Source organism: Cephus cinctus, unplaced genomic scaffold, assembly GCF_000341935.2.
Source record: "Cephus cinctus unplaced genomic scaffold, Ccin1 Ccin1_scaffold0670, whole genome shotgun sequence".
Classification (NCBI taxonomy): Eukaryota; Metazoa; Arthropoda; class Insecta; order Hymenoptera; family Cephidae; genus Cephus; species Cephus cinctus.
The window spans coordinates 197,535-213,138 of record NW_014333297.1 but is presented as its reverse complement, the minus strand read 5'-3'; the positions used below and the strand labels follow the sequence as shown (position 1 = coordinate 213,138).

The window sequence follows — 15,604 nt, the reverse complement described above, 5'->3', positions numbered from 1 at the left end:
GGGGGAGGGCGAGGAGAAGTAGAGAAAAGGCCAAGAGAAATTAGCTTGGCGTAAACCGACTCGCCGTTGCAATTGTGCACTTTCATCTCGCATCAGTCACTTTCCTCCAGACTTCCAGGTCCTTCGAACCTGCGCAGCTGGACTCTGGGCCTCTTGGTCCCATCCTCAGGCAGTAGGACGTGTCTCGAGAACTCAGAATCACCCGAAATTCAATGCAGAAGCGAAGTTTCCCGGCTTAGCTTCCTAGAAACGATAAGACGCAGAAAAATATTGAAAGGAAAAAAAAACATAAGATAGTTGCTAATCAGACTCCGTTTAATTAGTGATAAGACTCAGACTAATAATGGCAACGTCAACACCGGGGAGTACTTCGAATTTATTGCACGTGTATCCATGGAACGATTCGTAGGCTCAACATTTATTGGCAAAACATTCTGAATTAATATTTAATAGAGATTCTTTGGTCGTTACAGCTTTGAGGGGGCAGGCTAGGCGGTAGTTGCGTCATCACACGCGGCAATTAGCGATACTCGGCAGCGGTTTCATCTTGCACTGTCTCATCCATCCCGGCCAGGCTTTGAATCCTTCCGTGTTGAAAATCTTCTTGGCGCAGCCAATGTCATCCTGAATGTCGTCGTTCAGAAGATCCTCGCACTTCAGGTTGCAGGCTCCTCCCCTCCTGCCCCTCGCGCACCATCGCGAACTGTTGATTTGGAAGATCCCATAACTGTAGCTGGATGCTGTCTTCGGTCCAGTAACCAGCTCCGTGTTCAAATTGCTCTCGCTTTGCATCAGGCAGACCCAGTTGCTGATCAGACTTCGTGAAATTCTCGCCGACTGTAATTCCCGCACTGCATCGCAGACGCTCAACACTCGCGACTCAGCATCCCACGCCAGCGACAAGCAACAGAGAGCCACTAGGAAGCACCGCCTCATTCTTGAAACGATTAACGGATTCTGAGCGATTACCAATTTCACGATATTCTTGCAGGAACTGCTGGCCCGAGCAGCTACCAACTGCCAGCTGAACTATGCCGAGGAGTCACTTTGAGTTCTGGAATATTACTCGCAATAGTCAACAGCGAATCGCAGAGACGGTTAATGAGCTTGAACTTGACTGTAGAATGATTATCACGCTTGGGGGCGGGGCACTCGACTGGCCGTTTTGCATTCCTGCGATACGCGCGTCCCATGGGAAAGTCGTTACTGGATTAGTCAATCGTCTACATTTCAATCTGGTCTGCTTCTTCGGCTGGTGATCTACCGGGAGCCAAAAGGAAACGTGGACGTTCATTTAGTGGACTTTATTAACCAGAACGCAGTTTCTTCGGACCGAATAAGGTACGGTATATCACATTTATTTATAACAATAAAATCTGTATAAAATATACGTTAGGCATTGTAACTTAGAAATATTCTCTTTCGAGACTGTCGAATGCTTATAGATACACATACGCACACGTATATATATATACACTGTATGATTATCGATAATATCTAATTCATTTTAAAATTATTTTCACAGCGAGTGTACTCTTAGAATTCTTACGTCATTAGGAATAGGAAGAAGTCCTTCTGGCAATTCACTAGGAGTTTCGAGGTATCTCTATCAAAGAATTTCATTGATTTTCGCTTATCCAGCTGGATTCGTAATCTTTTCTCTTCTTGTTTTCGCAAACTGAAGATACTCAGGATGCGCGTAAATTAAATTAGCAAGTTGCACGGTGCCGGCGTAAGTGTCGGCCCTGGTTCCCTTGCACATCGATAGCTGCGCACTCGGAAGCCTCCTGTCGCACTCCACCTCGTGAAACACGTGGACGAGCTGCGTGTCCGCAGCCCTAAAGACGTTCAGGTCGGACTTTACCATTTTCTCATAGAGGTCGACGTCTTCCTTGCCCCAACCAAGGATCGACAGATCGAATCCACCTACGGTCAAGTAATCCGCCTTGAAGAGAGAAACTATTCCAAAGCCGAATTGACGCCAGTAACCCAAAGTCTCATCGACAGCGAACGTCTCCTGGCGAGGACTCGACTCGCTCAACACCACCCTGGGATCAAACTGACTGTAGACCACTGGGAAGTACACCCTACGGCCCTTGACAGTGTTCAAGCGTATCCTGAGCAAGGCGTCCCTGGCAAAGGCAATGTCCACGTCTATAAAGAAGAGTAGATCCTCGTCCTGGAGGGTGGATGCTCCCTGATGAAGGGCCTTGGCTCTTGAGAATTCCCTAGAACCATGCAGCACTTCTATGACGGCTCCGGGATGCCGATACTTTAAATCTTGAACGAGGGAGAGACTCTTGTTGAAGGAATTTCCGGTTCCCTCGGGATAGAGGATCAGCAGAAGCTGCGTCCTCTCGTTGTTACGTAAACAGACGTCCTCGTAGTTATTCAGGAACCTTTGGAAGGCTTCGTAGCGGCCCGAAAGTGGAAGAACGAAGTGAATCGTCTTCCTGAGTATTGGATCAGAGTCCTGGTAACCATTGAAGTTCAAATTGAGGAAACCTCCGCGCAGGATATTCTTCAGAGATTTTTCATTGGCGCGCTGCTGGCTGACGTCCACCTCCTGCAGGTCCTCAACCTCTCGGATCTCCAGGCCTGCAAGGTAAATGACTCGTGAAATCATTCTCGATCTTTATCATTCTCCGCCTAAGGGACGGTTCGCTGCCTTCTCGTTTCTAGCCATCCGAAACTTTTGGAGTTAGGTGTCATTTATATTAATGCAAGACTCGTGATTGTTTCCTGTCCTTCGTCGTCACATTGCGACTACGATCATCCGCTTCCTTCGGATAATGACTGGTACAACCCTTACTCGAAAAAATTTATCTCGATCTTAAAATTACCTGTGAAGTGCTGGTGCAGATAAACGTGTCTCCTGACCGGAAGCGTGACCTTTCTACCCCGGTACTTCCGGTAGACCAAGAGCAGGTCCAGGATCGTATCGGCACCGAAGGCGTCTACTCTCCTGTAGCCATAGAGGGCCGACCTCTCCTCGACGACCCGTCCCCGTTGCCTGGAGCAGGCATTAATGGAGGCCATCACTTCCCTCGTGATGTCCTCCAGGCCTTCCTTCACGTCGCTGTGTATCCTTCGCCGAGGATTAGAGTCGGCCAGACTGTACTCCGACCTCGATAGGAAGTCCCAGGGAACAACTTCTTTGGCGTTGCTCGGCTTGAATGCTCTCAGTCCTGCCGGAACACCTAGACACAGTAGTAAAAAGGTACAGAGCTAGATCTCCGCAGCATCCGACATGCCTGCACTGTGCTGTTACTGATTCAGTCGTGTAAGCATATAAAAGCATTATTTGCATTATAACCGGCGGCAACCACGTGTAAACAACGGCTGATCAAATTGACCATGACTCTTGATTGTGCGAGAACGAAATGATCAAAATCTGGCCGGGCGAAATGGAGCGTGTCGCGCGAGATGTCGCGCTCCCATCGTAATTCCTCGTAATTCGTTGTGACTGATCGTGGAGTCGAGTTCCTGGCCAGTTGCCTCGAGCTAATCTTCCTAAGTGGTTCTTCGGCCGGACGCTAAAGCGTTTAGACAACACCTTTCTACGTAGGATTATCCACTGAGAAATTAATAGTATACATTTATGTACGATGAAAAAACAAGTTTGATTTGCGAAGCATTAGCTCCGTTCGGTTGCTTCTAACTCCCTGAGGAAACTCCTTACCGAGCATTAGAGTGTCCCCGAGGTAATCTTCCGAATTTGACTTGATCGGGAAAAGTGGCACGTCCTTCGCAAGGATGTAATCCTGTAAGCGATCCATACCGATGTCCAGCTGCTTAGCCATCGTCTGTATATCTCGATGCAGCTGCACTCGCTCGTGCTGCAATTCCTGAATCCGCAGCTCCTGGAAAATCGAATCACCCGAGATTGAGATTAAAATCTAAAAATACTCCAAAAGCATCACACAAGGCCAGCTGGATACTCACCCTCATGTAATTGTGCAGTCGGTACATGTGAGGTGGGCTCTTAACAGGGTGTAATGTGATGGCACGATGCACTTCCTTCCTTTTGAGATTTCCGGTGAAGGCCTGATCGCCACTGCTGTTATGGTAGAGAATAGACTGCATCTGCAACACGATGATGAGCGAACCCACCAGCATTACTGGATTCGTTAGGGTTAAACTGCGAGCTTCCTGCTCGCAGCTGCAGCTGGGATCGGCACGAAATTAAATGAATCTCCACCCATTTCTTCAACGTCTCATCCGTCGTCCCTGTTGACTGGCATCCTTGGTCCACGAGACCAGTCAGGAGACACGGATTTACTCAGTGCTTCCTCACTGGGTTAGCAGGCTACAATTTATTTGTACCTAACAACCAACATCCTCATCTCAACTCTACATTCTATCTTATGAGCTCTGCCGATGATAGCTCCGTACGTGGACCCATTCGGATGATAGGAGGCTCCTTCATTGGCTGCGGTGCCTCCACGCACCGCTATTAAACCAATTGATCAAGAGACTCCTACACTCTAGTGCTCCACACTTTAGGATGACAATTTAAAAAAAAAATAAGACACACCCGCATATATACGTCCATCCCTGCCAATTTTATTCCTAATAATGATTCACCCATAGATAAGCACTACGTACTGTGTATCAGCGTTTTGAGGTACAGTCTGGCCAAGTAGTATTCGATGAGAAATCATTCAGCAACAACGATAATTTTTTAATTACTGTGCGACCTTTTTTCGCACCAGAGACGTTTCTACTCGAGATCGCAATTAATCGAGAGGCATGCATCTACGAGGTAGTCCTGCTACTCGCTATTTATTTTTCCAGCGTTCCTTACGCCTCGGCCTAAAATAATGAAAGTGACCTGAAAGACTGAGATACGTCCTATGTATCTGGCTTGGATCGACGCAATGTTTGTAAGGTTTAACGTTTTAATTCCGTGCTCTGTTAGCCTAAGAAAACTCATTCCGAGTTGCTGTACATAGATACAAATGAGAGAGAGAGAGAGAGAGAGAGAGAGAGCACAGTGTGTAGGCACCTTAATTCCGGATGGCGTTTTTTATACGTGCTCTCCTATGTCGTGTATAGGGTTCTAATAAAGTGTATATTGTCTCATGTACTGACTAATACGCATGTAGGGACGCCGCCATGTGTCTGGGATAGAAATAGAGTTTGGCGTTCGAAGCGACTACGAACGAATAGGGATCCATGGGAGGATGGACCATCTTTCCACGTGGACGGTTCCTGGAGATGAAGAAGATCCAGAACGGTAAAAGAACTTCAAGAAATATATCCGCTGCTAATCTCGGATTATTGATATCTCACGTCTAGTGTCAGATACCAAAGAGGCTTTGATTTTCGGTTAACTACGGTACGTCGACCCTTCCTTTTATCTACTCGCACGGTTACGTTTTCCAGACTCTACGTTGCTACTGTCAATGTAAACTCTCCTTAAGTTCCCCGAAGTTCCCTGCTTCGTGGATGACGTAGTGCCTCAATGATTTATTCGACAAGACTTTATCGCTCGCTAGAGCGTGCTAAAATTGCACAAAGGAGCCATTCACTGCTCGGAAGACACTGCGGTTTATGAATTTAAGGAATCAGTTGTATAAAGTCCAATTCAATCGAGGCGTCCAATTCGATGGAATCGATTAGAGGTTCTGGTGCTCCTGGCGTGTCTCTTCCCAGTTAGTCCCGATAATATCCAGTAGCCGGAAAGCCGTTGAATTAATTAGGGTGACGCAATTAGAAGAGAATTCGAGGGGGACATCTGCTCTGCTCGACATAGGCTCTCCCTCTCTCATGTACCATATCCCGTGGGAATGGGTTTGCCGACTTTGTGCCTCTCAAAAGTCTCGAGCTTCGCGTTAAAAGTTCAACCAGCCAATGGCTCTTTTTATGATAATTCTGTTGGAGCTGTGCCAATCGCGCTATCCGACTGTTCACTGGTGGATCGTATTAACACGGGGCATATCCTACGAGATCAGACTCTTCGCGTTAGACCGTAAACGCGCCGAGTCAATAGACGAACGATAAGAGGCAAACGTGTAAATATTCACCTCGTAGCTCCAAGTGCACGGGATCCCAGCATACTTCTGCACGCAGCGGCCCAGCTCCACGTCCTCGTGAGTCGTGTAGAGATTCTTGAGGCAGTACTTGATATGGGGAACGATCCTCTTGAGGGTCTCGCGCGACATCACGACACCCGGACCACCCATGCAAAAGTTCTCGTCGTACTCGAGGGAGAGCAGTCCGAATTCCTCGGAATTCCCGCGGCCGGCCTGACCTATGTACCTGGCGCGTCTGGAGTCCACGGAACGCAGCAGACGTTCCAGCCGGTCGGTTCTGACGTAGACGTCGTCGTCGGCCCTGAGGAACCACTCGAACTTCTCCCCAAAATGCTGCCACATGTATTGCAGCATCAGGAAGGACTTCTTTTGGGGTGGGTAACTGTCGTCGACTTTCGGAAGCGGCACCAGGGGCAATTCCGGGCAGCTTTCCGGGACTGTCGAGGACTCCGAGGAGAAGAATGCCATTCTTCCTGGTAGGCTCGATACCCAGGTCTCGTAGACGGCCTTGGCACGCGTGTCCAGGTACTTTTGGGCTGTCATCACTCCAACGAACACGAGGCTCGAGGCTGAAGCGTTGATCCTGTCGGACTCCCGGAGATCGACTGGACCTGGACCGGAGCTTCTCGCGGATGGAGTGGGCCTGGAGGAGTTTACGTGGGAGCCAAGAAGCGGCGAGGTGCTCGAACGATAGTTCACGAGGATCAGGCCCAAGACCAGGCCCATGCCAAGGCCCACGAAGCCACTGGCCAAACCACGTCGCTTGCGCATCACTGGGTACTCCGTCAGCTGGCCCATTGATGCTGTCCCGGCGTGACCGGGTCGCCCGCGGGACTCATGGCTCCTCCAGTGCCAGGCCCCGAATCTCTGAGAGCCAAAGTATGCGGGACTCTCAGGATCATCGGTTCGCCAGCTCGTATCGAGCGCTCTTCCTCACCGACTTCTCCTGCTTTCTCCCCTTACTCCTGTTTGTCTCTCTTGGAAGCCGCTTGTCTTCGGGCGGCTTTACGCGCCACAAAGATCCTCGAGAAGAGGGGGACGCTTCATCTCAGCCACGACGGTGCTAGACGTCCACAGGCCGCTGGCTTCTCGTGGAGAAGTCTACAGGCATGCGGTCCGTAGGTCCGTAACACGTTGCTGGATTTCTACGAACGGCTGCGTCTTCTCGACACATGCGGACACAGCATCCCGGAAGATCTAAGCGGTCCAGCCTGGATTAGCTCCAGCCTGGATTAGCTCTATCCTAACAAAGAAGAGTCCGGTGGAGCCAAATTCAGGATTGTGGAAACTTGTCCCGTCATCGACTTACTTGTCTCTGGTATGCCGCTACGGCAGCCTCCTTCCAAGAAGATGCTGCCTTCCAAGAGGCGCAGGCAGCCTCCCCGGCTGAAGGTCCCTGAGAAAATAAAGAAACGAAGATTCGGTTGACGTTCGGAAACATGTGGCAGCCCTTCTCCGTTTACTCAGGAAGCGCAAAGTATCCATCGTAAAATACATTGAAATTCGACGGTAGATCGTCGCTTCTCCTGTTCTCTACTTTGGCACGTACTTTTCCTATAGCTACGCTGAAGGAAATACATTTTGACAGACTGACAGTACGAGACGCGTGATTCGCGTAAGAATCAGTTGACTGGGCACACGCGCGACCTTCATTAACGAGGCCACGAGAGTTTATAAGCCGTTAACGAATCAACAAAATCTACATTAATCATTGGCTACGATAATTGATAAGGTACGGCACTTATCGATCCAGTGACTAGTGATTCCAGCCCATTAACCTTCGAGAATTCGCTGCGCGCTCCGTGGATTCCTTGATTCCCCTTTGAACCAGGAGAATCGGTGCAGTGATGCTCGTTAGGTCGCGTGGAATTGCAACGGTACATTCTGCAGCGCGGAATTGCAACGCGGGAAACAGTAAATCGCATTACCGTAGTCGCTCGAGGAAGGAGACCTCCAAGCAATGATCTCGCACTGCGCGATGCGCCAATGTTTTTCAAACTACATTCGATTCGATCTGCGATGTTTGCACTCATAATTCTCACGAACGCGTGACGTGTCAATTTCTTGGTAGTCCTTTTACCTCACGAATTTGTATCTCTTTTTTTGGTCGGCTTCGCACATTATGCGAGTCGCGCGCACGTTACTTTAGATTTTCACAAGCGAGACGGCCGAGCGACCAGTGGAAGCATAATCGAGAGACCGGTTCTTCACGAATTTGACGCACGTTTCGTACACACACTGTGTGCACGAAATCGCGATTTGCATGTCAGTTCGAACGGAACCGTACAAAGTATTAACGACGCGAACTCCTATCTTTGTCGGTTAAAGTATTTTTAATCGAACCAAAGAGACGTCACTGTCATCTCCTATCGATCCCAATCACCCTGATTATTTTGAATCTTGGTCCATAATTCTTCTCGTGCAAGTAGAAGATTTAACAGAGGAAACTGCGAGAAGGCTGCAACGCTTCGGTCACAGCTGATCTGTCTGCAGGTCGTTCCCACGTTATAGGTAGAACGGTTAGGATCCCGTTGAAAGAACCCGAAGCTTCGTTCACAGGGCGATTAGGCACAGGGCCAGAATAAGATAAGAGAGGAGAAGGAAGAAAGCGAATGGAAAGATTACCTGAAGAGTGCACAAGGGCACGGAATACTGAAGAGGATAACTGCGGGCGGACGTGCAGCGTGCGATGTCGCGTTAGCAACTGGCGGCAACAGCGACTGTCGGGAACGAGTCGACTCTCGGAGCATAGCAGACCGAGTCTTCTCGTCTGACGTAACCCTTGGGGGAGCTGCTGTGACACGCAGTCTCGGGCACTCCTGAACCTCGCCGCAGACTCCCGCTACGACCTTCGACCTTCACCGATATCGAGAATTTCCAAAATCCCCCGAATCCCAGGACGTTCCTATCGGGACGATCCTTGATCCTTTGAACCAGGCTGTCTCTCTCTGTGTTATACGTATAGCCGCTTGTCGTTATTTCAATTCCAGTCTAGTTCGCAAAGTACGGGGTCATGGTTAATGACCGACAGACTTTTTATGGTGTCTCCTAATTTTACATTAAGCGCCGTGCACAGATTGATCTTTTTTTGGGAATCGTCCTGCTGGCGGCGTCGTTTCGTGCGTCTCTGCGTGAAAGGCGTGGAACGCGTGACGATGGCTTTAAGTAAGCAGACGAGCCAGGAGCAGGAACTTCCGTCGAAATGTTAAAGAATTAAAGTGCCTGTACGCTCGGTGAATTCGAAATCATCGACGCTACTGAATCCGAGCGTCGTAATAGGAAGTGTGAAGTTGCGAGTGAGCGAGCGGACTTCGTGTCGGAGATAGATTAATTTTCAGTTATTTCTTAGTTCAAGGAAAGAATTAGGAACACTTCTCACTATACTCTTACCTGGGCCGCCGGCCGGCATTTCGTTCGGTTCAGGTTAGGCCCTCAAATCTCTATGCTCGATTACGCCAAAGTTCCCTAGAAGAGTCTCGCTTCATGTCGGGTTATTATGGCTAGGAGGCCTGGTACGAAAATCATCTGTTCTTAGGTGATCGACGGTTCGTCGACCTGAAGCTGCTCAGTCATTTACCTCCTTCCTTTTTATCTTTTTATACTTACTTGTTTCGGTTGCTGTTTCCTATTTTTTAAATAACTGTTCAATCAGCGACCTAAGCGTATCGAAATGAATCACGGAGTTGATTCAGCCTTCAAGAGGAATAGATCGGATACGAAGATCGCACGTTTGAATTTTGTTTCTTTTTTAATAAGTATATTTACAAATGAGAGATACTGGAATTTGTCTTTGTTCAGAACTTTTAAATTCTCTCTACGTTTAAACATGGAAAAAAAACGATTTCGTAACCTATTACCCGGATCCGGATGTTCCTCTTCTGTCCCTCCATTTAATCCGAATCGAAGCTGACTGAAGCTTGACAGCTCAAACGGCCGCAAATCTATGAATCATCAGAGTATAAATGCGAAGCAAAAATTGTGACTCTATGAATTTCTTGCATTCACTTAAATTATAATACCTAAAAATATGCACGCTGTCTAGAATAGGGATAGGCAGGAAACGAGGGCTTATTTAGATTCAAGTTGATGCGGAGCAAAGACCCTCACACTGCTCGCTCTACTCTACGATAATAAGCATTTAATTTTGGCTAGGACGCATTCAATCCAAAAATACTTTTGATTCCACCAAATCTACTCGGTTTAACTATTTGCATTGCTGAGAGTTGCCGTTACTTTTCCGGTTAGGTCTCCAGGTACATTTTAAGAGATTCGCAAAACAATATACCCTTTGTCGTTTTACGAGGCTAGGGATGACAATACGTTGTTCCGCTATTTTCACCCCTCTTCCTCCTTTACAACCCTTCGAGCGGTACTCTAATCTTTTCAGGTATGAACTTATTCAGAATTGCTAATGTCAGAAGCTATTACGGCTTTGAAATACCCGAGTCTCGTCTACTCGATCGAACAGAGTCTTTTGACATTCTGTCCGTTTTTTAAAAAAAATCTTTATACGAAACTTACTTTCAAAGATCCCGCCGTATCTAGAAGCAAGATGGCGGAGCTCACCGCCTCCGTGACGACAGATCGTTGAACCCGGGCAGACTACTTAAGCCAATTTTCGTACTGTAGCGTCTTATAAAATATGTCAGTTTAAAATAAAATCATTAATTTACACCTTGGATAAATGTATTAATAATTTAGTTAACAATATTGTCAATTAATAGTCGGTAGCATTACTTTCGAAGTTAGGAGCGTATTTCAAAGTACCGGTGTCCCATGTGTAAAAATTTCCACACCACTGCTAAGATCAACACTTACACTGGAATCGCTGAAAATATAACCTGATAAATAGAGCGATTAAAAATTATCTTTCACAAATAAAAGTCACATACAATTATTTTCCTGACAATTCCAATAAGTTTTCTGATAGATGATATGAATATTCGAAATAAAGTTACTCAGAAGTCAATACATAAATATGGGTAAAGAACGCCGAGGGTGAAACGCGCCAATTTTCGGCTTTGGCTTCCATTGCGAGAGGAAAGGTGTGTCATAGGCGAAATACATTGGCCGCCATAGGCGGAAACGTATTGGAGGGAAATAAGTTACTGAACTCGGGCAAACTCGGGCAACATCGGCTCGTCCCTGCCGAGCCGACGCGTACGGTCGCTCGTTTGACTAGTTGTGTCTCGGAAGTGACGCCAGTCGCTTCGTTACGTTTACATTCTGTTCTCAACGTCGCGTTCATTGTGGGGAGCCATTACCCTCGTCCGCGCAAAGCATCGTGCCATATTCCCACACGCGGCCCAAAACTAACGGCATTCTCGTAGTTTTAAGTGAAATATTATGAGAGTGAAGACCGAAATGGACGACGACGAAAAGGGGTAAGTCATATCGAATAGGTTGTGTAGACGCCGGCCGAGTTTTTATCGCAAAAATCTCCTCCCGCATTAGCCTACGTTTATTGCGCGACGATGTCCATTTGCGTATCGCGGTTTCGCCGCTTCGTGCTCGATATTTCTAGATACGTCCTCTTACTATTTTGTTTATTTCCTCGGAAACGGATTGACCGATACGGTTGGCCAGCATGTTTGTCGAGCTTGTTGCTTGTAAGAAAAGCGTCGCCCCTTTTTTTATTCCCGGGAAACGGGCTGGGTTTTCTGCTTTTTCGAGACTCTATGCCGGCTGAGCAGCGCTTCAACGATCCTGAGAATTACCTTCGCCGGTTTTGCCACGTAGAATTACCTGATTCTATGAGTTTTCACTAAAGTAGTTAAGAATGCGATCTTCTATCTGCAAAGTCAGTCAGATGCCGGCATTTTTGCCTCGTATCGCTTCTGTATGGTAGCAGCACGTCGCGTCTAAATAAAAGTGCTGATAAATCGGATTCATAAATTCGTGTAATGTTGTGCATCACGAGTTGGAAGCTTGTTTTGGATTTTTCCGAGGACGTCGACATTTTTCTCCTCCCCTTCTCCGACCCTCGGGAAATTGAACTGTGAAAATGCCGACTACCCTCCCGAGTGGAAAACCGGTTTTGGCCAGTGAACACAGCACGCAATGGACTACGATATGCTGCAGGAGGGGCCGTACTCTGAATTCTCATGGAATTTACCGAGCAACTGCACCTTTTTCGCAGATCCGGAGAAAGTTGTGTGAGAGGCTTGCTTGGGAAAATTGACTCGTGTTCCGCGCGAACTGCTATACGGACCGAGTAACATTTTCCGTCATAAACTTTCCAGATGCCTTGAACCGTTTCCAGGGCAAGCGTCAGCTCGAGACGTTTTCGTGCTCGTGATAAATAAAATTTCGCTGTGTTCCATGAGAATCGGAGTATGTTCGTTCTGCTGAAAAATACGCCGCGTGCTACTGCCGAGGCATAATGGCCGCTGGGTCGGTAATTCAGGGATCATGGCGTCGGTAGCCCTGCCAAACATCGCCTCCTTTCCACGGACCGCACGCGGCATGCTATAGAGTTTCCTTGTCGCTCCCATACGAATATCAAATATCTTATCTTATTTTTGCTTAGAAATATTTTTTCCTCGAATCGCGAAAGGATGCGTAAAAGCAGCAATATCTCGAAATACGAGTGGAAATTACGAAAAAACAGAGATTACGTGTTAAACCTGGCTTCTCGTAACTCAGCATGATGCATGTTGGGCTTTACGCCGTAAACATCGAATGGATGAAGTCGACTGTCGGGAATTATCTACCGATAAACTGTTTGCAATCAATTATCGATCGTTTTCTGCATTCGCCTTGCGAGTTCTTACGAGTCACGCTCTATTTAATAAATGACTGTAAATTCGTACGGAAACTATGGCATTCCTTAATGAAAAGGATTCCTCGGTATTTTATTTTGGTTCCTTTAAAATTTGTCTTGCCTAAATTTAGCTCGTATAGAAGCGCCAAGTCTCACGCGTAGACTGATTTATGAATCGTTAACTCGATTCCCATCCTCCTTGTTGGATTTTCCTGTAAAGTCTGGAGTTCCCATGGACCCCCTTGATCCTGCTCCGATTCAGTTTGCACCTGGTTTCATGCCATTTTCTTATGTTTATTAATTTTGTCTGTTTGTCTCTTTCGCAGAAAATTATTCGTTGGTGGTTTGTCTTGGGAGACGACGCAGGAGAACCTTCAACGTTACTTCAGCCGCTATGGCGAAGTGATCGATTGCGTGGTGATGAAGAATAGCGAATCAGGCCGCAGTCGCGGTTTTGGATTCGTCACTTTCAGCGACCCCGCAAATGTCGCCCTGGTTCTTCAGAATGGGCCACATCAGCTCGATGGACGCACGGTCAGTAAAAAAGCCGTCTTATCATAGGGTGCCGACCGAGCACCAATCGCTTATTAGCCATTGTTCGATGCATTATTGAGAAGAAATCGATTTACTACTACTTTATTAATGCAGATCGATCCGAAACCGTGCAATCCACGCACGCTGCAGAAGCCGAAGCGCAGCGGCGGCTTCCCGAAGGTCTTTCTGGGTGGTTTGCCGAGTAACGTCACGGAGACTGATTTGAGATCATTCTTCACCCGATTCGGCAAAGTCATGGAAGTCGTCATTATGTACGATCAGGAGAAGAAGAAGTCCAGAGGTGAGTTTCGATATTGTTAATTGCCATTTTTACTCTATCCTTGCGTATTTTGATCCGGCACTTGTGTGCGAGTCTTAATGACACGCTATGTAAAATCATGTGATCGATCAACTTTGCTTCCTGATCACTCGCGATTAAATTCCCTTTGAACTTTCGGTAATGACGATGCTGATCAAAATACGTGAATTAATTTTGAAAAGTTGGTAAGCCCTCTCTGTAAAACACTCATGTTATTACGATATACACGCAGAGAGTCGGCATTGGAGAAAGATTTTTGATAAATGAACAATTTTGTTTAACTGCTCGGGTTGTTGTTTTAATACGCTATTAGTTTCAGTGTGACTGCGGTTTCTTTAGCTGTAACAAAAATTCCGACTGTCTGCTTGCCGCACTTTATTTTCTCTCGAGTCCTTAAAGAAAGAGCCGAATGAAAAGTAAAAACTTAAATCGACTTATGGCCTGGCAAAAGAATCATTACACGAGGATCGAGATTACAGTCGTGTTCGAGTCATGATTCTTTGGCCGTGGTCAAAATTTTGTCTTGTGGTTAAAACGAGGAAAAAAAAAAGGCAAAAACGATTAAAGGTTAATACAATATAAGAGATTTTCGTAGCGGTTAAGCCCGCGTACTGATAATTACTTATTGATAATTTTTCTTGCTTCAACATGCACTGCTGCCATATATAAATTAATTTTATATATATATATATCATATATAGATTATATATATATACATTTAAAAAGAAACATTGTGACGAGTATTTCTCTTTATCACTATCCCTCTAACTATTTTTCAAATTCTCTTCTTAGTTTCATTCACCAATCTCTCTCTCTCTCTCTCTCTCTCTCTCTCTCTCTCTCTCTCTTTTTCTTTCTTTTTCTCTCTCTTTCCTTCTTCCTTCTTCCTTCTTTCATTTTGTCGTTCTATTCGCGTGTGTTACACGGAGTACGTCTATAGAACTATCCTAAGATTAACTATCTACATTTAGCTAAATTTATCTAAATGATGCGTAGCCGTTGATGCCTTTGCATTACACCTTCGCCAATCCTAATAAAGTACCGATACCACTATGTCACTACAACTATACTCACAGCCATCACCACCATCACAAACCTTATAATTCCACTATGATGTCAAGATTCCTCATAATTGAAAGAAAATCTCAAACTACATTACGTTACATTACGTTATGCGTGAATATCGAATAACTTAATACGATCTGTACGGCTAAGTGTAGCTCTTGTTAAGTGTAGCTTAAGGCTCGGTCAGGCTACGCTACCTGTAAGTTATACCATACATATAGCTTAAGTTGGCTAAGCTACGGTTAAGATTTCTGTAAATGCCGGTACTTTTTTTTTTCACGATACTTAACTTATTTACTTACCTACTTAATTCCTTACTTGCTCATTCACTTACTTAGCAACTTACTTATTACTCACTCACTCACTCACTCACTCACTTACCTACCTACCTACGTGTTCACTTACTCGATTCACCATTATCGAACTGAACCTTCGGTATCCTGGTGTTCTTCATCCTGACCCACAGCCAGCAACCCAAGTTCACTCGCCGTTACTTGCCTACTTCTCTGCTACTCGCTACGCTCATTCGACGTACACTCTCACTCGACGTACCTAAATCTACGAGCAGGAATGCAGCAGAGTCAAAAAACCAATGTAACCAAAACATTATATATTATCCCCTTTTAAGCTTCATGTGTTACGTAGACTTTTAAAAGAATGTGAAAATTTGGAAAAAAGCAAAACAAAAAACGGCGGGCGTACTTGCGGCTCATCCCCTCTTTTCTCTCTGAATGGCCGACACATAACGTCCACGCCTATTACTTTCCACGTAGGCCAGCAGTGTAGGGCAATGAAAGAATCATCAATATAGCTCGTAGCAGAATCGAAAGAGCAAACTGTGAAAGAGACAAAAAATGTATACGTAAAAAAAAAAAAAAAAAAAAA

The 15,604-nt window shown here is 46.1% G+C and overlaps 3 protein-coding genes across 9 annotated transcripts in view; 1 reads left to right on the top strand and 2 right to left on the bottom strand.

Moving 5' to 3' along the window:
- Positions 1–294: 294 nt before the first annotated feature.
- Positions 295–1,080, bottom strand: LOC107269563 (lysozyme). The gene has a single exon (XM_015743559.2). It carries the CDS (start codon positions 934–936, stop codon positions 508–510), a length of 429 nt encoding a protein of 142 aa, XP_015599045.1. The 5' UTR covers positions 937–1,080; the 3' UTR covers positions 295–507.
- Positions 298–11,112, bottom strand: LOC107269562 (chondroitin sulfate synthase 1). Of its 2 annotated transcripts, XM_025086841.1 has the most exons (9): positions 10,931–11,112; positions 10,560–10,866; positions 8,664–9,979; positions 7,348–7,434; positions 6,030–7,281; positions 3,946–4,089; positions 3,683–3,863; positions 2,844–3,200; positions 298–2,598 (listed from the first exon to the last, which is right to left on the bottom strand). In XM_025086841.1, exons 5-9 carry the CDS (start codon positions 6,834–6,836, stop codon positions 1,634–1,636), a joined length of 2,454 nt encoding a protein of 817 aa, XP_024942609.1. In that variant the 5' UTR covers positions 6,837–7,281; positions 7,348–7,434; positions 8,664–9,979; positions 10,560–10,866; positions 10,931–11,112; the 3' UTR covers positions 298–1,633. The 2 variants fall into 2 exon arrangements, with proteins under 2 accessions (XP_024942609.1, XP_015599043.1); XM_015743557.2 differs by having other exon boundaries at positions 3,946–4,086; positions 8,664–10,866; positions 10,931–11,108.
- A 100-nt stretch (positions 11,113–11,212) lies between these two features.
- The window catches only part of LOC107269540 (heterogeneous nuclear ribonucleoprotein 27C), a 34,616-nt gene continuing 30,224 nt past the window's right edge, over positions 11,213–15,604 (top strand). For 5 of the 6 annotated variants that reach the window (XM_015743493.2, XM_015743489.2, XM_015743491.2 and 2 more), the window contains exons 1-3: positions 11,213–11,422; positions 13,128–13,335; positions 13,450–13,636. In XM_015743493.2, coding sequence (XP_015598979.1) covers positions 11,385–11,422; positions 13,128–13,335; positions 13,450–13,636 — 433 coding nt within the window. In that variant the 5' untranslated portion in view covers positions 11,213–11,384. The remainder of the gene's footprint in view (positions 11,423–13,127; positions 13,336–13,449; positions 13,637–15,604) is intronic. The other variant, XM_015743494.2, reaches the window with a different exon arrangement.